The sequence below is a fragment of the Epinephelus lanceolatus genome, chromosome 19 (genome assembly GCF_041903045.1).
Source record: "Epinephelus lanceolatus isolate andai-2023 chromosome 19, ASM4190304v1, whole genome shotgun sequence".
In the NCBI taxonomy this organism is placed as follows: Eukaryota; Metazoa; Chordata; class Actinopteri; order Perciformes; family Serranidae; genus Epinephelus; species Epinephelus lanceolatus.
Genome location: NC_135752.1, coordinates 26,347,649 through 26,370,628, shown reverse-complemented (window position 1 = coordinate 26,370,628; position 22,980 = coordinate 26,347,649). Strand labels below are relative to the sequence as shown.

At 37.4% G+C, this 22,980-nt stretch overlaps 2 protein-coding genes across 6 annotated transcripts in view; both read left to right on the top strand.

Annotated features, from left to right (window-relative positions):
- The window catches only part of palm2akap2 (PALM2 and AKAP2 fusion), a 136,731-nt gene extending 130,778 nt beyond the window's left edge, over window positions 1-5,953 (top strand). For all 5 annotated transcript variants that reach the window (XM_033647263.2, XM_033647265.2, XM_033647264.2 and 2 more), the window contains one exon: window positions 1,343-5,953. In XM_033647263.2, coding sequence (XP_033503154.2) covers window positions 1,343-1,474 — 132 coding nt within the window. In that variant the 3' untranslated portion in view covers window positions 1,475-5,953. The remainder of the gene's footprint in view (window positions 1-1,342) is intronic.
- Window positions 5,954-9,528: 3,575 nt separating this feature from the next.
- slc46a2 (solute carrier family 46 member 2) lies at window positions 9,529-22,474 on the top strand. The gene is made up of 7 exons (XM_033646611.2): window positions 9,529-10,162; window positions 11,602-11,772; window positions 12,515-12,730; window positions 12,925-13,096; window positions 18,372-18,455; window positions 19,796-19,952; window positions 20,804-22,474. The coding sequence occupies exons 1-7, from the start codon at window positions 9,683-9,685 to the stop codon at window positions 20,859-20,861; spliced, it is 1,338 nt and encodes a 445-aa protein (XP_033502502.2). The 5' UTR covers window positions 9,529-9,682; the 3' UTR covers window positions 20,862-22,474.
- The last annotated feature ends 506 nt before the right edge of the window (window positions 22,475-22,980 follow it).

Below are 22,980 nucleotides of genomic sequence, written 5' to 3'. Positions count from 1 at the left end.
ACTTATCTGATCCCAGGTCTGCTTCTGGTCTCACTGCATTACTGTTCTGCTCTGTGGTGTTGGTGCTGCATGTGCTTGTCCATGGATTTGGTGTGACCTTTGACCTCCCCTCCACCAATGCACAGTGTTATGCATTTGCCTCCCCATGTATACAACACATATACAGCACCAGTAATAAAATAAAATAGGAGATGTGCGCTACTTAAAGAAATACTATGCAGGATCTTCCTAAAAAGAAGTAATCCCTTTATCTGTCTTCACTCTGCCCTCTGCCTGTAGTTTCTTATTTTCTTTTTATTTTCTGTGTTTGGATCATTTATGGGCGTGTACCCCCACAGCGCTCAGATGAAGTTGAGGCTTTACAAAAAGGTGCCAACAAGCTGTCAGACTGTAAGCAGCAGGCATTTAAAAAAACACAAATATAGTGAGGCGAAATGCCAATACAGAGTGAACCCAGGGTTGGCGTTTTCTACTTTCGCCAGCGAGCATGTTTACAGACAGTCCTACATTGTATAGCTTTATTATTATTTCATTATTTTGGATGACAAAACTGAATAAATGTCCATTTCTTGGATGATAAACCTCAGATAATGATACTTTTCTGTCAAATTAATGTATATATGGTTTCAAATATATCATTTTTTTCCTTCTGAATACACAGCATGTTTTATTCAAACAGTATACAACTGTTAAATAATATGTTTTTAAAAAGATAAGCTTTTCTAAGTTGTTATACGTGGTGTATGTCTGTGTTGTGATCACCATCAGCTGGAGGTTGTAGACATATTAGCGAGCATCAACACTTCTACTTACTACTCAAGTACAAGCTTAAGTAGGGCTCAGTGTTTGGCAGTCATTTAGTGTCCATCATTTTCTACCCACAGTCTTCCCTTCACCTTGGATCCCTGCTCACAAAGACGTCTTTCCTGTGTGTGTAGATGAGCTTATGTGTGTGTGAATGTGTGGGTCTTGGAGGGACGGTAATTGGGGAACATATATTAATGGAGCAAATCTAGTGATAAAGCATGAAACTCTCCCTGACATGGAGTAAAGTGACTTTTGTTTTTTACCATCAAATACTGCAGGTGCGCTTCATTTGGTGGTTTATTGTGATAGATACGTCTTAAGGACTCCATTACTGCTGGATGGTTTAACCAAGCGCTCCCTCAGTTTTTGATATACACTGCATGCCTTTTTAAAGCCACTGTGGTGTGTCTTGTTTTTGTGATTCCGTTATATCCCTTGAGCCGTGGAAAAGCATGGGTTTTTTTCAGTGAACACTTTATGCTAACCATTAACTCAGACTGTGCTCAGATCTAATTGATTGTCTTGCGATTGACAGGTTCTGGAGGCCACTCGCGTCACCAGGAGGAAAAGCGACATGGCGCGGAAGTGGGAAGCCGGTATCTATGCCAACGAGGAAGGAGAGGAAGAAGAAGAAGAGGAGGAGGAGGAGGAAGAGGAGGAGGAGTAGACTGCTCCTTCCAGAGACAGTTAAGGGACCGAGAGGGAAGGAGGAGGAAGAGACTGAAGGAAAAACGCAGCGAGGACGTGGAAAGGAAACAGTATTTATTTCACTCATAGTATTCTGATCACATGACCCACTGGCTCAACCAGTGGGACTCATCAAAGAGATGCATCGAGTTGTGGATTTTAGAGGATTGAAGGCCGACAGTATGTGAAGAGACTGAGTATGTGAGAGACATTTGAAGTGTTGAGGTGATGCAAGAGACACTTTGAAAGGGTTTGATGGTGGTTTAAGAGCGCTGCTCAGAAGTGCATTGGGAATTGAAGGTTTTTAATAGTTGGTAGACGCTGAATGACGTAAATATTCATAGGATTTTTCATTTACCTGTTTTTTTTTATTGAAATATGGGCTGAGATCTAAAGAATCAATCTAAAGATTTTATTTTGACTGGTTGCCTGAGACTTGCTGATGATGGTTTTGGCAGTGGGTGCTTGATAATAACCCCAATGTTCAATTCAAAATGTGTGGAGAGGGTTGCAAACGACAAACAGGCATATGCAGAGTGACTATGAAGAAACTTTTAACTGAAAGGAGTTAAAGAGAGGAGACAAAGCGAGGCCTGATATCTGTCAGATTTTGATGATGCTGCAATGTTTTCCAGGCACTTAAACAAATTGGAGCATCGCCTTCAGAGCCCGTAAAGTTTAACCTTCTGCATCCTGTAGTGCCACAACACACCACAGATATAACACATGTACGGCATGTCGGTGGGAGCTTTTGCAATCCTTTTAAGCATCTGCAATAAATCTTAAGTGCCGACTTGAGGGTCCTTGAACTGTTGAATGCTAGCGAGGAAATTTGAAAAACTAGCATCGAGGTTCAACTTTGCCTTAGATCGTCAGTGATTGTTGGATGCACGATATGTATGATGTATTTTATCTTCTCTTATTCTGCAGTTTCAATAGACCTTAGAGAAAATACCACATTAGATAGAAGTCTGTCTATAAAACACTATTCTTCAGTGACTTCATGTCTATTAAGTGACGGACACATGGGAAAGAGGGAAGCTAACTGCGGGTCATGTTTGCGTCACTTCAGTCAGAGTGTGTATGAAATAAAGGGCTGGGTCGAGGGCTTTTATATCCTAAAGTAAATCACTTATTTTACCTTCGCTGGCTACGTCGCTTTGTTGACCTGTGCTTTCTGATGTAAGGAGTTGTTTCATGTATTATACTGAGGTAGGATTGTGTATTTGATATATGAACATGTATGTTAAGATTCCAGTGAGGGCGACTGCCATGTATCTACTATACCTTGCTAGCTGAGGATAAAGTTTGATGAAAAATATTGAAAAAGCGTTTTATAAAAAAAAAGTTGTTTTACCAAAAACAGAATGTTGTTATTTAGAGAACAGTCTGCCTACGCTTTTAAAAAATCTATTTAAGAAGTTTCTGATTGTGTGCATGGAATGACATTCATTCCTAACCTGACACAAGCACACAACAAGCAGAAGGTAACCGACATTGCAAAGGCTCATTAACAGGCCATAACTACAGGCTCAACTTCTGCTCATTTTGTATGATAATAACGTAACAGGGGAGGTTCATGTGTTGGGGTTGTCAGTTTTTTTACTAAATATATTGTGAGCTTTGATTTTACAGGATGTGACTTCCTGTTTTAAATGAACGATGAATGATTTACTGCGATACTGTGGATTGTCCAGGTGTGGAAAGCAAAGTTCAGCTTCAAAACTAAACACATTGAAACAGGAGTAATCCCTGTAGCCTAGAGGATTGTCTTTAAAGGGACAGTTCACCCCCAAATCAAAAATACATATTTTGCCCCTTACCTGTAGTGCTGTTTATCAGTCTAGATTGTTTTGATGTGAGTTGCCGAGTGTCGGAGATATTGGCAGTAGAGATGTCTGCCTTATTTCCGATATAACAGAACTAGATGGAACTAGGCTTGTGGTGCTGCAAAAAAGTGAATTTTATAAACTCAACATCAGTGTCTCTTTCCAGAAATCATGACCCATTTATTCAAGATAATCCACAGACCTTGTTGTGGCCGGTTTCATGGAACTATTTTCTTTGTACCGAACAACTGCCAACCATATCACCCCACAGGAGGAAGAGTGCATCTACTCACGGACAGGAGGCTTTGTTTTTGACAGCATAAGCTGTAAAAATTAAGGGTGCTCTCCTCAGCTGAGCTGTGACGTTAGCTAGCTAGCTAGTGGTCATAGGTGAGCTAGCAGTAGATGCACACTTCCTTCTATGTGGTGATATGGTTGGCGGGTATATTTCCATAGAAAGAAAATAGTTCCAACATGAAACTGCTCACAAAGAGGTAAGGTAAGAAGAAAAATATATATTTCTGATTTTAAATCAGAAGCAGAAGGAAGTGTGCATCTACTCACGAACAAGAGTCTCGTGCTTGTGACAGCACGAGACTCTTGTTCGTGAGTGTAATTAATGGTGTTCTTATTGGGTAAGCCGTAACGTTAGCTAGCTAGCTAGTATTGATAGGTGAGCTAGCAGTAGATGCACGTTTCCTTCTGTGTGGTGATATGGTTGGCAGATATATTTCCATAGAAAGAAAATAGTTCTGACATGAAACTGCTCACAAAGAGGTAAGGCAAGAAGAATAATATGTATTTTTGATTATGGGTAGGAAGCAGAAGGAAGTGTGCATCTACTCACGGACAAGAGGTTCATGCTTATGACAGCACGAGATGTAAATATTAATGGCATTCTTCATCACTAAGCTGTAACGTTAGCTAGCTAAGTGAAGATATGGCAGCTAGCAGTAGATGCACGCTTCCTTCTTCGTGGTGATATGGTTGGTAGGTGTAGTTCAGTAGCAAAAAAAACAGTTCTTATATGAAACTGCTCACAACAAGGTCATGATTTCTGGATAGAGACATCGCTGTTGAGTTTTTCAAATGTTTTTGGCGCTTTCAGCACCACAAGCCGAATGCCATCTAGTTCCATTATATTCTAGAGAGGGCAGACATCTTTACGACGGATATCACCAACACCCAGCAGCTTACGCCAGAACGATCTAGACTGATCAGTAGCACTACAAGTAAGAGGAAAAAATATGTATTCTCGATAAGGGGTGAACTGTTCCTTTAAATGAGAACTGAAAGTAGAAATGTGTCAGCGTGGCTGTACAAACAGTATTTTTGAACCACTTTAACTGAAAAGTAGCAAAGTGATTTTGTTTGTCAGTCTTTTTAGCTTGTTTATTGAAACCTTTGAGATTTTCTTTCGGCATAAGGATGTCAAGAAGATGGTGAGAAAGATTATCCTGTAAACCCTAGGTCGATCACAGAATCTACTAGCGTGTCTTGTCCTGTAAGTGTCCTTCGGCCAGGCACTGACCTTTGTGTTTGCTCACAAACACACTGAATAAATTCTATATCACTAAAACGGAGGTAAACTTGCACAGAAGATAAAGAATTGCGGGACACATACTAACCCTTGACAATAATGACTCTCTATTATATTTATTGGGACAGTCCCAGCCTGAGTGCAACTTATCTGACTCTATTTAATTATCTATTTGCTCTCTGAGGGAAACGTAGTGCCAGCAGCCACCAAGAGGAAGTAAGAACCGAGGACTCATGCCTATGTGATGTGCCCATTTCCTATTTTTTGAGACTGAGATTTGATGGTGGTGCAGCAGAACATTGTGTCGAGGTACAGTGCCGCTGACGCTGATGTGAGAGTCATTTTGCCACATCACTTAAAGGATGAACAAAATGGTATTTTTTGCTTTACCATGTGAGAGATATTCGATTGCAGAGGAGAGTGAACAGACATTTTTTATTCAGGATGAATGGCATGGTGATACAGATCCTTTGTGACGGATGATAATTTTACAGTGGCCTGTTCGGGATGCCAGCTGAGCATCTACTGTATCTGAGCTTTATTCACAGCACGATTTGAGTTTTAAGCAACTAAAGCAAATGGCTTCCTCCCTAGTTTACTGTAACTGCTGCAGCACATTGTAAAACTGTTTTATTGTACACAAACACACACACACGCTGTCCTCATGTCACCTTTTAGGACACAATTGAAATTTGAGTTCTCATTGGATACAAAGCTTTTGAAATGGTAACAGACATCATGCACACTCAGAGGAGTTCTAATTGTGTGATTTATTATAATTATTATTATTATTATTATTATTATTATGCTTTTGTTGTTTGAATTCATGGTGCACAGATGATTTATTTATCATTTTAAAATGCTGGGAGCTTGTTTTCACCTGCAGGAGAGCCCGAGCTTCAGTGTGGGACTGTCTGTGTGTGTGTGATGAAGCAATCTTATTATACAGTATACAGTATAACCTCTTTTCCTATGTTAACCACTTGTATGCTCATATTCTGCTTTGTTATTTTATAGCACATGTAAGGCTCACAGTTATACACCTACTATACATATTATGAATATTTTCTCATTAAAAACAAAACCTGTACATGTGGGATTTCTGAGTGGTTCTTCATGTTAATGAGCTTATGATTACCAGTTAACTCAGGGGCTGCGGCTCTAGAGCCACATATATATTAGTGTTATAGGCCTAAAGAAATTCTTACATTCTCAAATTGTAAAAATGTGAAGCCTCTATCCTCCTGAGACCCTGTGTCCTCATATGAGGACATCACGTTATGGGTTTCCTTGACCTTCTACGTTCATGGACACTTTTTTTGTGTCATCTAGTGGTAGTAAGAGCACAATACACTAATCCATGTGGCACTTTATGCTTGAAATTTCGTTGAACCTCCATAGCAGCGGTGAGTCTTGAGTTTCCCTAGCTGGTTAGCTATGAATGCTAAATCCAAACAAGTAAAGTCTCGGAATAAAATAGACCAGTGGTTCCCAACTGGTGGGTTGCGGTCCAAAAGTGGGTCACAGGTCAATTCTGAATGGACCACAAGTGACTTTCACATGTGTCAAGTTTTTAAAAAATACGCTTTATTTTAACACTATCCTCGCCATAGATTTTCTTTCGTTTATGACAGAACGCTTCCCCGTCATCGATGAGATATTCCAATAATCCGTGTTTTCACTGTTATAAGATAGGGGGCACTGTTACACATCTTGTGAAATAGAACAGCACTGCCGTGTCCATAAACAAACTAAGAAGAAGATCTGCTGGAAACCAGAGGAAGATGTCATTTACAAAGATGTAGCAGCCTGTAAACCGCACGAAAATGCAGGCACTGACAGAAAAGTTTATGGTTGCACAAGTTGCGAAGATGTTGATGGACTTAAACTCTGACAATTCCTGTTTTGATCAACATTCTGAATCTGATTTGGACAAAGAAGCAAATAAGTTTGGTGGGATGAAATGGGATCTCCATGACGATGACAGCGACACACGGACAAGACGACTGAGAGGCGAGGGAGACAACAGTATTGACACTGAACATAGCAACGTGTTCCACAATACTTCAAACAGAATATTATTTTCAGTATTATTAATATTATTTTTTTCATTTATACAATTCAAACTGATGTAAGAAAATTAGAAAAAAATGTAAATGTGAAGTTTATTTTATACTTAAAAATGACTGTCTTTGACAAAAATGCATTTTTCTAATTTTTTTAATGAAAATGCACAAATTCAAGTGTTGATTGAAAAATAAATTGAGTAAGAGAGAATAATATGGTTTTTTGTGTTTAAAAACAGAAGGTCTCTTCTTTAGTTTCATGTATATACAGTTTACATATTCATAGAGCAAATTATTCTGTGGGTCTCTAAAGATTAGTGAATATGACAAAAAATGCTGGTGGTGACTGGCAACTTAAAAACAATATTCTGGCAGGGAAAGTGTTAAAGTACAGTGAATATCCGGTACAGAGCTTTTATTTTGAAGTGTTATTTCCTGTAGTGACTGACAGCTACTTAACAGAGACAGCAAACTAACTTGATGGCATAGCCAAACACAAGTATGATGCTTTGTTGCACCTTTTTTTTTTTATTGTTTTTGGTCAAAAATGACTCCTGATAGTCAAGGTTGCCGACCCCTGAGTTAACTAAAAACCACAAGCTTTACATTACAAGAGACCATTTTTAAAAAAGTGCACACATTTTTAGATTGACCTCTCTGACAGCTTTTTGTTTGTCAGATCATGGGATAACACACTGTGAGCAGCAGCTGTTTTGAAAGTTCCTTTGTGCGTTGGATACATTGTTTTTCAGCAGCCGGCACGTAATATCAGATACTGGATCCTCCATCAGCTCTACAACCAAGGAGAGTTTTCAACCATCACAAGCACACTGAAAACAAAAAACAAGTGTACACTGTCGCTCTCATTTATGGGCCAAAACTTAAACTGGTTCTACCTCCTCCAGTGTGAGGATTTGCTGTTTGTTTCATGTTTTATATCATTTAAAGAGAATCTCTTTGGCTTTTTTGATTGTTGGTTGGAAAAAAGCAACTGGAAGACTCAGGGAATATGTGATGGACTTTTTTTTACTGTGTTCTCACATTTTGCACTCTAAACATGTTGATTAATAGAAAAGCAAACAAAAATGAAATTAGTTTCAGATTGAGATTCTCTCTGTCTGTCGCATGATGATCATTGTGGTCTGACATGTTTTTCTAGCTACTATACCACAGAGACCCAGAGCAATACCGCTTGTTCTCTTCATTTTACTTTCTTTTGTGCTCTGTTCAGTCAAGTGTTTTTCTTTTAGAGGGGCAGTTCAACCTAAAATCAAAAACACATATTTTTCTTCTTACTCTGCCTCTTTGTGCGCAGTTTCTTGTCTAAACTTTTTTTCCTACCAAAATACACCCCCCAACCATATCACCACACAGAAGGAAGTGTGCATCTACTGCTAGCTCACCTAGCACCACTGAGCTAGCTAACATAACAGCTCAGCCGAGGAGGACGTCATTAATATTTACATCTCACACTGTCACAAACACAAGCAGATGCACACTCCCTTCTGTGCAGTGATATGGTCGGCGGGAGTAGTTCCTTAGAAAGAAAATAGCTCCTGCACAAAACTGCTCTGAGATGGATTTTCTGGCTGTTGCATGATGATCATTGTGGTCTGACATTTTTTTCTAGATACCATACCACAGAGACCCAGAGTAATACCAGCTCTTTTGTTTGTTTTATTTTCTCTTTTGTGCTCTGTTCAGTCAAGTGTTTTTCTTTTAAAGGGTCCGTTCAACCCAAAATCAAAAATACATATTTTTCTTTACCTCTTTGTGAGCATGTTGGTGGAGATTCTCAGTCATCCAGGTCATGGTAATCTTGTGTGTCATACTGTAAGATATAGCACTTAGGCCCATTGTGAGCAGTTTCATTTCAGAACTATTTTCGTTCTACTGAAATAAACCCGCCAACCATATCACCACACCGAAGGAAGCGTGCATCCACTACTAGCTCACCTAGCTCACCTACCACCACTGAGCTAGCTAACATAACAGCTCAGCCGAGAGGAGGATGCCATTAATGCTTACATCTCACCATGTCACAAGCATCAGCCTCACGTCCATGAGTAGATGCACGCTTCCTTCTGCACAGTGATATTGTTGGCAGGAGTAGTTCTGAAGAAAGAAAATAGTTCCTAAATGAAACTGCTCACAGTAAGGTCTGTGGATTATTTCGAGTAACCAGGTCATAAGTTCTGAGACATTGCTGCTGAGTTTTTCAAATGTAGTTTTTTGCCGCTTTGAGCATCACGAGCTGAGTGCCATCTGGTTCCACTATATTGGAGAGAAGGCAGACATCTCTACAGCCGATATCTCCAACACCCTGCAACTCACATCAAAACAATCTAAACTGTTAAGAAGCATTACAAGTGAGAGAAAAAATATGTATTTGTGATTTTGGGGTGAACTATCCCTTTAAGACTTTTAAATGTTGATACCTACAGTCATGAGCAAGATTGTTAACCTCAAACTGTATGGCAGCGGTTGGCGGGGTGGTTTCCCGTGTCTCTCACACACTGTTCTGTGTCATCAGGCGTGGTGTGTGAGCGCGTTTGAGGAAGTGGGCGTGAGACAGTGTGTTTATTTTCACCCTCTTTGCCTCCACTGCACATACACTGACTCTTGGTGAGAAGAGCCAGAGCGTCCTTCACTGCATCAGAGTAACTTTATTGACTTCTGCATTAGTTCGCATTCAGTGTGATTTGGACTTTACTAAGGAAGTCTTAGTGGAGGCAGTGAGTTAAAGTCTGATCATGGTCATGCCGACTCTGTGTCAAGCCGCCTTCACGGCTCTCCGGCAGATATGGCCGGTGTTAGTGCTGGAGCAGCTGGGCAGCACTTTCTTCGACACCGCCCTGCAGATGGTGGCCAAGGACCGGTCTGCCAACGCCACCTACCCCGATGCGCACCTCTCCACGGGGGACAGCCAGCAGAAGTTCATGACGGACTTCTTTATGATCTACAACCTCATCATCAGGCTAGTTCCGATCATACCCTCGATGCTGCTGGCCAGGTTAGGTGACCGCGGCTGGAGGAGAGTCCCCATCATAGTGCCCCTCAGCGGGTACCTGCTGTCCAGGCTCGCCCTGCTCCTGGTGGTGATATTCCGCTTCCCTCTGGAGGTGATGTACGGCGCGGGGGTTGTCTTCGGGCTGTCCGGGGGATTCTGTGCCTTCTGGCCCGGCGTGATGACGCTGGTGTCGCTCTCCTCCACCGCTGCTGACCGCTCCAAGGTCAGTGCTCTCAGATAGGGCTCCCAGCTTTTCAATTATAATACAGTATGAAGACCACTTAGGAAACTCTTGTATTAAGATTAATTTTCAGTATCATTAGTCAACAAAATTATAGCCAACTTTGATCATTCTAACAAAGCATTTTACATCATAGGGCAACTTTAATGATATTAGCCCATGTTTGGCAATTTGTCATTTGTTGTAAAGTATTTTTATAACAGTCAGACCTAATAAGCCAACTTGCATGTCATTCCTTTATAAATGCACATAAATGTTGATTTAAACCACAAAAGCATATGCAAATAGAAAGACAAAAACAAAAACGATAATATTAGCCATGATAATAGCAGGATAGCAGGTCTGGTGGGCAGCCTCATCTGTTCCTGCCTTAAAAATGCCACAGTATAGTATGTCATAAAGATATTATAAAAACATGTCATGGTATAGTATGGTGAAAAAATATATAAAATGTCCCTAGTATAGTATGTCTTAAAAAATGTCATAGTATAATTTGCTTTAAAAATATTAAAAAAATGATGTTGTAGTAGCAGTAGTAAAGTATGCCCTAAAATGTCACCGTATAGTATGCCATGAAAATATCATTTAAAGTGTCATATTATTGTATGCTAAAAAATATGATAAAAAAATGTCATATAATAGTATGTCTTAGAATTATAATAAACATGTCATCGCACAATATGCCTTAAAAAATGTCATAGAAATATCATTTAAAAATGTGTCATAGTAAAGTATGCTATAAAAATATCATGAAAAGTAATAATATAGTGTGCCATAAAAAATGTCATGGTATACTATGCTATAAAAATAATCATACAAATTTTTCGTAGAATAGATTGCCATAAAAATATCATAAAAATGTCATAGTATAGTATGTCAAAAAAAAATAGCATAAAAAATGTTAGTATAGTATGTCATAAAAATGTCATAAAAAATGTCATAGTAGCCTATAGTATGTAAAAAAAAAATGTAAAAAATGTCATAGTATAGTATGTCATAAAAATGTCATAGTATAGTATGTAAAAAAAAAATTGTAAAAAAATGTCATAGTATAGTATGTAAACAAAATATTGTAAAAAAATGTCATAGTATAGTATGTAAAAAAAATGTAAAAAAAATATCATAGTATAGTATGTAAAAAAAATATTATAAAAAAATGTCATAGTATAGTATGTAAAAAAAATTGTAAAAAATGTCATAGTATAGTACGTCAAAAAAAATATTGTAAAAAATGTCATAGTATAGCATGTCAAAAAAAATATTGTAAAAAATGTAATAGTATATTATGTCAAAAAATATTGTAAAAAATGTCATAGTATAGTTTGCAAAAAAAATGTCATAGAATGACAGTGAACGTTGTATTTAGTCAGGACATGAGGTCAACATTTAAACAACATAACGTGTGTCCATGTCCCATGCAGGTGATGATGAAGGTGGAGCTGCTGTATGGGATAGCAGGTCTGGTGGGCAGCCTCATGTCGGGTCATCTGTTCCTGCTGTACAGCTCCAGTCTGGGAAACGGGACCATCCTGCTCACTGTGAGCGCACTGCTGCACCTGCTCTGCCTCATACACTCCATAGTCCTGCTGCAGGTCAGTGTGTGTGTTTAAATATTTGTGTCTATGTAAGCTAAGGCTGCACCGGTGCACTGGGATCTAGCTACGGACCCGTAATAAAAATACCACATTTAGGTTTTATAATCTAGTCTAATTATTATTGAGATAAACTTTTGTTTCCTGTTTGAAATAGAAATAAAGATACTAACTCTCTGTTGACTTAATGACTAATTTACCAATAAGAAATAATTAACCACTCATTTTAGTCATAGTGACAGTTTAATAAGAGGGAAAGTTGAAACAAAAACCCAGCTGCCATTATATTTTGGCTTCTGTTCCCTATAAAAAAATATTTTATTTTTTGTTTGCTTTACGCTACAGTTCCAAAAGCCAGAGTCTGAACAATGGGTCCCTGTTGTCACTCAACCTTGCCCCACCTTTAAAAGTATTTTTGAGCTGATGATAAATCACCTGACCAGTTTCCTCCTATGCCATGCAAGGAACTATGTCCTACTGTATGTTACTGGAATGGATGATGCAAGTGCAGCTCACCTGCATTGCTCAAGCTACACTCTACCTCTAATTTCAAACACTTGGATCCAGACACTGGAATAAACTCACTCTTGTCAACTCTATGTATTTTAGAGCACAAGCAAAGCAACCAGAGCCACATTTTCAGCCTTTAATCCCCAAATTTAGCCTTTACTGCAACAGCTGATCAGTTTAGAGCTCATGCAGATGTTAAATATGTGTTACCATGTGTCCATCTTAAATTAAGGTCAAACCAGTATCCAACAGCGAGCCAGAGGACAACTGCCACCTCCTCTCTCATGACTCCAGCGAAGTTCCCGTGGAAGCTCCTGCTGGGAGAAGCATGCTGAACGTGGCTCTCTTGTTTGCAGCTGCCATGCTGTACACCTCTGCAGTGGGTGGAGCCATAGAAATACTGGGCATCTTTGTGCTCAAAGAGCCACTCAGCTGGAATGCTGCTCAGGTGACATTTTGCTCTTATTGTATTTATTGAAGTCTTGAATTTGTGATTTTGGTGCTTCAAAGATAAAACAACAGGGTTTTGTTGATTTAAAATTGATCCAATAAAATGATTAGACACTAACACAGAATAGCATCAGCTGAAATGATCTTTTGCTCACTCTCTCTCTCTCTCTCTCTCTCTCTCTCTTGCTCCAGGTGGGTTATGGGAACGCAGCAGGCTGTTTAATTTTCATCACCAGTTTCCTTGGTGTCACGGTGTTCCGCCGCTGTGCCAGCGACGTGGCACTCATCCTGATCGGCATGCTGTCATTCGCCACGGGGATTTACTTCATGTCCTTCGTCACGACAACCTTGACGTTCTACCTTGGTGAGTATCTCAGACTGAGGACGAGGAACATTTGAACCCCTCCCAACAGAAAATCCTGCCGTTGCAGTTCAGGCCATGTTTTCTTCCTGCAGTTTTATGACTAACCTGACCAAAGCCACAACTTTCCTGCACACTCACCACTTTGTTCCACTTTCAATAACAAAATACAGCAGGAACATACTCATCATAATCAACATAATCATCTCATCTTAACCGTGTCTGATGAACAGTTCAAAACCCAAAGATCAGTTTACATTATGATATGAAACAGAAAAAAGGAACAAACCCTTCCAAATTTGAGAAGCTGGAACTAGTATTACTTGATAATTACTTAAACAATCACTTAATGACCTCTATTGTTGGTAATGTGTTGATACGTCTACTAATCGTTTCAGTGAAGTTTTATTTAACATATTTTAGGGAGGAGCTTAGAGGTATCAAAATACTTTCCATGGAGCCAATTTTTTAATCTAATATGGAGTTTTCTGTTGGCAGTAGAAACTCAGTAATTTTGTTCTTGGTGGCTTGACATGCCGACAGTGCCGTCCCACAGAATGGAAAACATCTTTCACTGTCTTCCACATGTGACCCAGTGAACCGAACACATTATACTACAAACAAAGGAACAGGTTTAGTTGCCACAAGAGCAGGCAGGTCAGCTGAGTCAGTTCTTTCATTTTCATTTTCATTTTCATCTACTCAAATGGCTAAAAGCTGGTTTTGTTGGTTTTCTAGCAAATGTAAGAATCAGGAACCGATATAATGTTATCTGTGTTAAGAGTCAGGACTGACAGATCTAGGTTATCAGCACAAATTGTAAAAATATAAAACTCAAAATGAGGAACTGAAAGTGTGTAGGAGCCGTACTGGTGTAATATATTATGAAAATGTCATGTAAAATGTCATTGTATAGTATGCTATAAAAATATGATAAAACTATGTCTTCCAATGTCATGAAAAAAAGTCATAGTAAAGTGTGTCGACATACTATACTATTACTTTTTTAATGCTTTTTGACGACGTACTATACTATGACTTTTTTCATGGTTTTGGACGACACACTATACTATGACTTTTTTCATGGTGTTGGACGACACACTATACTATGACTTTTTGTCATAATTTGGGACGACATACTATACTATGACTTTTTTCATGGTTTTGGACGACACACTATACTATGACTTTTTGTCATGATTTGGGACGACATACTATACTATGACTTTTTTCATGGTTTTGGACGACATACTATACTATGACTTTTTTCATGGTGTTGGACGACACACTATACTATGACTTTTTGTCATGATTTGGGACGACATACTATACTATGACTTTTTTTCGTGATTTGGGATGACATACTGTACTATGACTTTTTTCATGCTTTTTGACGACATACTATACTATGACCTTTTTCATGGTTTTGGACGACACACTATACTATGACTTTTTTCATGATTTGGGACGACATACTATACTATGACTTTTTTTCGTGATTTGGGACGACATACTGTACTATGACTTTTTTCGTGGTTCATACTGTACTATGACTTTTTTTCATGATTTTGGACGACATACTATACTATGACTTTTTGTCATGATTTGGGACGACATACTGTACTATGACTATTTTCATGGTTTTGGACGACATACTATACTATGACTTTTTTTCATGATTTGGGACGACATACTATACTATGACTTTTTTTCATGATTTTGGTAGACATACTATACTATGACTTTTTGTCATGATTTGGGACGACATACTGTACTATGACTTTTTTCGTGGTTTTGGACGACATACTATATTATGACTTTTTGTCATGATTTGGGACGACATACTGTACTATGACTTTTTTCGTGGTTTTGGACGACATACTATACTATGACTTTTTTTCATGATTTGGGATGACATACTATATACTATGACTTTTTTTCATGATTTGGGACGACATACTATACTATGACTTTTTTCGTGATTTGGGACGACATACTGTACGATGACTTTTTTCGTGGTTTTGGACGACATACTATACTATGACTTTTTGTCATGATTTGGGACGACATACTATACTATGACTTTTTTTCGTGATTTGGGACAACATACTATACTATGACTTTTTTAAAGCTTTTTGACAACATACTATACAATGACTTTTTTCATGGTTTGGGACGACATGCCATAATATGACTTTTTTTCATGTTTTCAGACAACATACAGCGTTTTTTCAGTGCTTTTTGACGACATACTATACTATGACTTTTTTTTCATGATTTGGGACGACATACTATACCCTACGATACGTCCCAAATCATGAAAAAAAGTCATAGTATAGCATTATGTTCCAAATCATGAAAAAGTATAGTATCTCGTCCCAAACCATGAAAAAAAGTCATAGTATAGTATGTCGTCCCAAATCATGAAAAAAAGTCACAGTATAGTATGTCGTCCCAAACCATGAAAAAAAAGTCATAGTATAGTATGTCGTCCCAAACCATGAAAAAAAGTCATAGTATAGTATGTCGTCCCAAATCATGAAAAAAAAATCATAGTTTAGTATGTCCTCCCAAACCATGAAAAAAAGTCATAGTATAGTATGTCGTCCAAAACCATGAAAAAAAGTCATAGTTTAGTATGTCATCCCAAATCATGAAAAAAGTCATAATATAGTATGTCATCCCAAATCATGAAAAAAAAGTCAGTATAGTATGTCGTCCAAAACCATGAAAAAAAGTCATAGTATAGTATGTCGTCCCAAACCATGAAACAAAGTCAGTATAGTATGTCGTCCAAAACCATGAAAAAAATTCATAGTATAGTATGTCATCCAAAACCATGAAAAAAAGTCATAGTATAGTATGTCGTCCCAAACCATGAAAACATGTCATAGTATAGTATGTCGTCCAAAATCATGAAAAAAAGTCATAGTATAGTATGTCGTCCCAAACCATGAAACAAAGTCAGTATAGTATGTCGTCCAAAACCATGAAAAAAAGTCATAGTATAGTATGTCGTCCCAAACCATGAAAAAAAAAGTCATAGTATAGTATGCCGTCCAAAACCATGAAAAAAAGTCATAGTATAGTGTGTCATCCAAAACCATGAAAAAAGTCATAGTATAGTATGTCGTCCCAAACCATGAAAAAAGTCATAGTATAGTATGTCGTCCCAAACCATGAAAAAAAAGTCATAGTATAGTATGTCGTCCCAAACCATGAAAAAAAAGTCATAGTATAGTATGTCGTCCAAAACCATGAAAAAAAAGTCATAGTATAGTATGTTGTCCAAAACCATGAAAAAGGTCATAGTATAGTATGTCGTCCAACACCATGAAAAAAAGTCCCAGTATAGTATGTCATCCCAAATCATGAAAAAAAGTCATAGTATAGTATGTCGTCCCAAACCATGAAAAGAGGTCATAGTATAGTATGTTGTCCAAAATCATGAAAAAAAAGTCATAGTATAGGATGTCGTCCCAAACCATGAAAAAAAGTCATAGTATAGTATGTCGTCCCAAACCATGAAAAAAAGTCATAGTATAGTATGTCGTCCCAAACCATGAAAAACAGTCAGTATAGTATGCCGTCCAAAACCATGAAAAAAAGTCATAGTATAGTATGTCGTCCCAAACCATGAAAAAAAGTCATAGTATAGTATGTCGTTCCAAAACCATGAAAAGAAGTTATAGTATAGTATGTCATCCCAAACCGTGAAAAAAAGTCATAGTATAGTATGTCGTCCCAAATCATGAAAAAAGTCATAGTATAGTATGTCATCCCAAATCATGAAAAAAAGTCATAGTATAGTATGTCGTCCCAAATCATGAAAAAAAGTCATAGTTCAGTATGTCGTCCAAAACCATGAAAAAAAGTCATAGTATAGTATGTCGTCCCAAGCCGTGAAAAAAAGTCATAGTATAGTATGTCGTCCCAAACCATGAAAAAAAGTCATAGTATAGTATGTCGTCCCAAATCATGAAAAAAGTCATAGTATAGTATGTCGTCCCAAACCATGAAAAAAAGTCATAGTATAGTATGTCGTCCCAAATCATGAAAAAAGTCATAGTATAGTATGTCGTCCCAAACCATGAAAAAAAGTCATAGTATAGTATGTCGTCCCAAATCATGAAAAAAGTCATAGTATAGTATGTCGTCCCAAATCATGAAAAAAAAGTCATAGTATAGTATGTTGTCCAAAACCATGAAAAAACTCATAGTATAGTATGTCGTCCAACACCATGAAAAAAAGTCATAGTATAGTATGTCATCCCAAATCATGAAAAAAAGTCATAGTATAGTATGTCGTCCCAAACCATGAAAAGAGGTCATAGTATAGTATGTTGTCCAAAATCATGAAAAAAAAGTCATAGTATAGGATGTCGTCCCAAACCATGAAAAAAAGTCATAGTATAGTATGTCGTCCCAAACCATGAAAAAAAGTCAGTATAGTATGCCGTCCAAAACCATGAAAAAAAGTCATAGTATAGTATGTCGTCCCAAACCATGAAAAAAAGTCATAGTATAGTATGTCGTCCCAAACCATGAAAAAAAGTCATAGTATAGTATGTCGTTCCAAAACCATGAAAAGAAGTCATAGTATAGTATGTCATCCCAAACCGTGAAAAAAAGTCATAGTATAGTATGTCGTCCCAAATCATGAAAAAAGTCATAGTATAGTATGTCGTCCCAAATCATGAAAAAAAGTCATAGTATAGTATGTCGTCCCAAATCATGAAAAAAGTCATAGTATAGTATGTCGTCCCAAATCATGAAAAAAAGTCATAGTTCAGTATGTCGTCCAAAACCATGAAAAAAAGTCATAGTATAGTATGTCGTCCCAAATCATGAAAAAAGTCATAGTATAGTATGTCGTCCCAAATCATGAAAAAAGTCATAGTATAGTATGTCGTCCCAAATCATGAAAAAAAGTCATAGTATAGTATGTCGTCCCAAACCATGAAAAAAAGTCATAGTATAGTATGCCGTCCCAAAACCATGAAATTTTTTTTATTAGTATAGTGTTTCACAAAAATGTCATAAAAAATGTCAAAATATAGTATGCCTTAACATCATCATTAAAAAAGTCATGGTATAGTATGTCATAAAATATATCATAACATACTATGCCATAAAAAGTCAGAAAAAGTAATTGTAAAATATTTTTACATGATGTGGGTGAGAGAAAATAGCAGCTGACAGTTTTGGATGAAGGGATGTGCAAAAGAACCTCGTGGAGAGAGAAGTACATTTTTAATCAGTGTTCATTTCTCCGCAGCTCGCTCACTCAACCTGTTTGCTCTCATCCCGATGCCCACCATCAGATCTCTGTTGTCACAGCAGGTTCCAGCATCCTTATGTGGTGAGTATACGACCTCTGTGTGTGTGTGTGTGTGTGTGTGTGTGTGTGTGTGTGTGTGTGTGTGCGCGCGCGTAGGTTTGTAAAAGCACCACAGATGAGTTACAATGACAGTAGGGATAATTGTACAGTCAACACAATTAAATACACAGCAGTATTATGCAAACACATGCTAGTGATGGTTTCAGCATATTAATTTGACCCCCTCCCCAAATCAGTTGTAGTTGAAACAAAATACAGTCGTATTATTATAATACTAATGGTGTCAAACATCATGGAGAAGTACAGGATCAGTGTGTCACAATGAGAACAGGAGGAAGTGCTGAAAGAAGGATGACAACATGGCATTTCCTGAAAGCTGAGTTAGCAGTTTAAAGTTCAGTGAGAGGTCAGAAAATAAAATCCCATTGATCCTCTCTGACTTGAGGCCCCCATTCAAGCTTCATTCTTGAATCTCCAAGGGAATAAACGAGGCACCTGTGAAGCAGTCTTTTATTGTGAACAAGATACACTCTTTAGTGTGTGTGTCTGTGTGTGTGCGGAGTTTGGCAACCTTTCGACAGGTTTGCACACATGGAGGAGTGGTGCATACCGGAAACCTGCAGTCAGGCTGCTTTATGTCAAAAAGATGATGCATCATAAAGAGCCTGTTCTGCCGCTGTCATGCTTCCTTTTTTTGAAACACACACACACACACACACACACGCACACAACATATTGTCTTGCTATACTTGTGAAGACACTCATTGACATAATGCATTCCCTAAACCAAACACTAACCTGAACCTCATTAAAATTAACAACATCAGCCACCAAGTTTACATGTTTCCCTAGCATTAGCATGTAGCTACATGTAGCAGTGTAGGCTACATAATGTAAACACTTGCAGTAGCATGCCTGGGCAGATGACCATATAAAGAAATCTGTCATAAGGTGACATCATATTGCAGTCGAAACACACACACACACACACACACAGACTGTGTTTATTGATGGTTGGAGAAGCAGGGTTATTCATTGTCAGAGTTTCCCCTCCTGTGTTTGCTTTGACATGGCGTCTGTTTGAGAAGTCAGTGCAGTGCAAACACACACATAATCGCAAGCTCAACCCTATTTCTGTCTGCACACATACAAGGAAATCAAAAAATATATGAGAGCCAGACCACTTGTTTCCCCTTTTTTTAGTCTCTATGCTAAGCTCAGCAAGCTTTATATTTACAGCACAGATACAAGAGCAGCATCAATTTCTTATGTTACTCTTGGTGTATTAGTATCTAAGTTTATTTCCCAAAAATGCAGAAATACTCCTTACACCTTAACCTATTTGACCTCCTTCCCATCAGGCACCACTCTCACCTCCCTGCAGTTGGCGCTGAAGTTTGCCGGTCTGGCCTACATTCCTGCCTTTACTAAGATTTATCAGGCAACCCTGAACTGGTTCCCTGGCTTCGTCTTCACGCTCGCCAGCATCATAACTGTACTGGCGATGATACCCGTCAGGTAGGATGTTGTTGGGAGTATTAACATCTATTCTTATGGCTCAGTAGTTGTCTAGGGCTAGTTTATGGGAGCAGTAAGAGACATAAGTATTCAAAATCTACCAGCCACTGAAGAATTAATATTGAAATTTAAACACCACTGAATTTAAATTTATGTATAATTTAATTTTGTATATCTAAATTCACCTCTTGGAAATTAATATATGAAATTTTGTGGTTTGCACTTTCATAGACTGAATTTTATTTTTATTTTTTTTTAATGTTCACAAGTTCAGATCCCAAAATTCAAGTTTCAGTATTAAAAAAAAAAGGTTGCTCAATTTTGAATCACATCCAAAAATTCAAATCGAATAAATTTCAAATTACAAATGAAAATTTTCAACTTTAATTTTTTTTATCCGAAATTGACCGGAATCGAAATTGAGCAACCTGAATCAATTTGTTGAAATTCTGAAACTTGAATTTTTGGATCTAAATATACAAACATGTAAAAAAAAATCAGCTTTTGAAACTGCAAATTTCAAATTTTGTCTCCATTTTTTCAATTCTAATTTTTTATTTAATATTTCTATTTTGAAAAAAGGCAAATGCAGAACAAAGAAATTCAGAAACATGGTTTTAAAGTAAAACAAAAAATGTTTAAATTTAAAGTCTTCAGTGGCTGTTACAATTAAAAAAACAGAAGTGTATATGTTCTTTTTGTCTGAACATTTCTTAAAAATGTATGAAAATTAGGTTTAAAAAAGCAGAATCAGAGTGAATATCAACATTTCAGACCATTTACAAAGTAAACACATAGTAGTACAAATACATTTCATCTTCTCAAGAATATTTCCTCTCTCCTTCCTCCAGTGTCATCGGCTGCAGATCACTTCGGTGGCGACAGTACGTGAGGATTCAGGGAGACTGATGGCACCAAACTGACCGTCAGCAGTGTGTCAGCATTGGTATGAGGCAGAGGGGAACTGAGACTTGAAATGGGCAAAAGGAGAACGGTGCCTTTAATCTCACTTCCTATATTGTTATAACTGCAGACACTGCAGGAGAGGAGTTCCTACAGGCTGTGGCTGTAACAGGAGGAACAGACGGCAGGTTTAAGGCTTACGCAGACTTGTATATGCACAGGTAGAATTAAATAAAAACACAATTGGCAAAAAAAATGTACATAATGAAAACAACTTTTGACACAGATACAGGCAATCATCAACCAGCAGAATTCATTGGCCAGTGGAATTTGTTGAAGTTAAACTCAAGAACAACCCAGTGTGATTTCAACATAGTGTAGATGTGTGACTGATGTGTCAGACATGAAAAGTCCCCCTGTAAGCACCTTTTAAAGGAGGAGAATGAACTAAAAATGACTGACTCGCACATTTGAACAAGTTTCCTGTCCGGATATAAATGAGGATTTTACAATGTTCACATTTTGTATCGGAATTATAAACTGACTTTGGCTTTATTACTTCTCAGTCCTCCACAGACTCTGTTCCTGAACTGTAGATTGATTCACTGGCTGGTTTACAGACCTAATGACCATGATGAATGACTAAACATTCAGCCGAACACCAAAGACACAAATATGGAGTAATTTAATGTTGTCATATACCAACTGTTGTCCTCCAAAATAGCAATACGTGTATATAAATAGATTAATATGAAAATAGATGCACTAAATATTTTTTTGGAGTGCAGAAAGAGTTATATGCTGACGTGTAATCCTGCAGGCCAGGAAAGGCTGACAGAGACTAGTTTAAAAATTTACTTTTTGTATGACATTAGTGGGGTATTTTTAATATTTTGAATTTCTTTTATTTCAGTCTTTTTTATCCATACATATTTAAACACTTGTGCATTTAATCATGTTTTCTGTTCACTTGTCTTTGTTGCTTATAACAATTATGTCAGTTAATTCTGAATTTGGTTAAAAAGCACTTTAAACAGCATTTACTGATTTGAAAGGTACTGTATATGGTTTGATTTCATTTCACTGACCACAACATTGCCTTTGCACAAAAAAAAAAAAAATTAAAAATGTTTTTGTGTAACTGCACTGAGATGCGTTTTTATAAATACAGTAATTATGCATTTCAGACTATAGGACTACAAGTGCAAGTGACTTTAAGGTACTTACAGTCGATATGAAGGGAAGAAAAAACAGCCTTGTACTATTATGCATTATATTTGTGATGCATTTCTTTATAATTGCACTTTTAATTACAATGCTTTAAAGAGCACACACACAAAAGGGTTGCTGTCAATGACTGTCAGTAGTTGTTCCACCCTGAGGTATAGTTTTTGTTGGTGTAAGGGTTAGGACAAAATGTAAAATATTTGCAGTAATGAATCATAAATCTGCAAGTTTTGTAAAGCCTATTTTTTGTATAAATGTATTTTTTGACTAAACATTCCTGGGGTATGTTTTGGGGGTTTTTTTTGGTTTAGTTTTGTATATGAGACTAACTGAATGCAGTATTGTGAAATTCACTTTAATTCTGCCAATAAAAACATTTTAAACATATAAAATGCTTTTAAGACTCATATCTAAACCAATCCATGTCTTTGATAGGTATTTGTAAGATCATTATTACTATTAGGGCTGGGTATCGGCACTGATTTCCTGACACGATTTGATTTCTATTCGCAAGGTCGACTAGGGACATTTCAGTTATAATTTTTGCTAGTATGTGAAAGAGAGAACTAACGCTGTAAGTTTTACAAGCAATTTTTTTTTTTTTTTTTAAAGCATAAATTCACAACTGGAATAAAACTACATATTTTATGACTTAATTTCTCTAGAGCAGCATCAGTAATATTAAAACAGCAAAGTCATAATATAAACTTAATATCTTACTTTAAAACAAATCTAAAATGTCAATACAATAAATCATATTGCTGACATCACAATACAGAGTAGAAAGAATAAAGAACACAGACATTAGTCAGTATCAGGGCTCCTGTCCTCTCTGCTCCTCCCTCTGCTGCTGAGCAGAGTCACATTACCACCGGAAAGTTTTAAGATACAGAGCTGG

Bases quoted from the DNA above. Each gene is read 5' to 3' on its own strand.
- slc46a2 (XM_033646611.2), top strand. From the start codon at position 9,683: ATGGTCATGCCGACTCTGTGTCAAGCCGCCTTCACGGCTCTCCGGCAG. The intron at 11,773-12,514 runs GTCAGTGTGTGT...TCTTAAATTAAG, and splicing joins ACTCCATAGTCCTGCTGCAG to GTCAAACCAGTATCCAACAG. The intron at 13,097-18,371 runs GTGAGTATCTCA...ATTTCTCCGCAG, and splicing joins AACCTTGACGTTCTACCTTG to CTCGCTCACTCAACCTGTTT.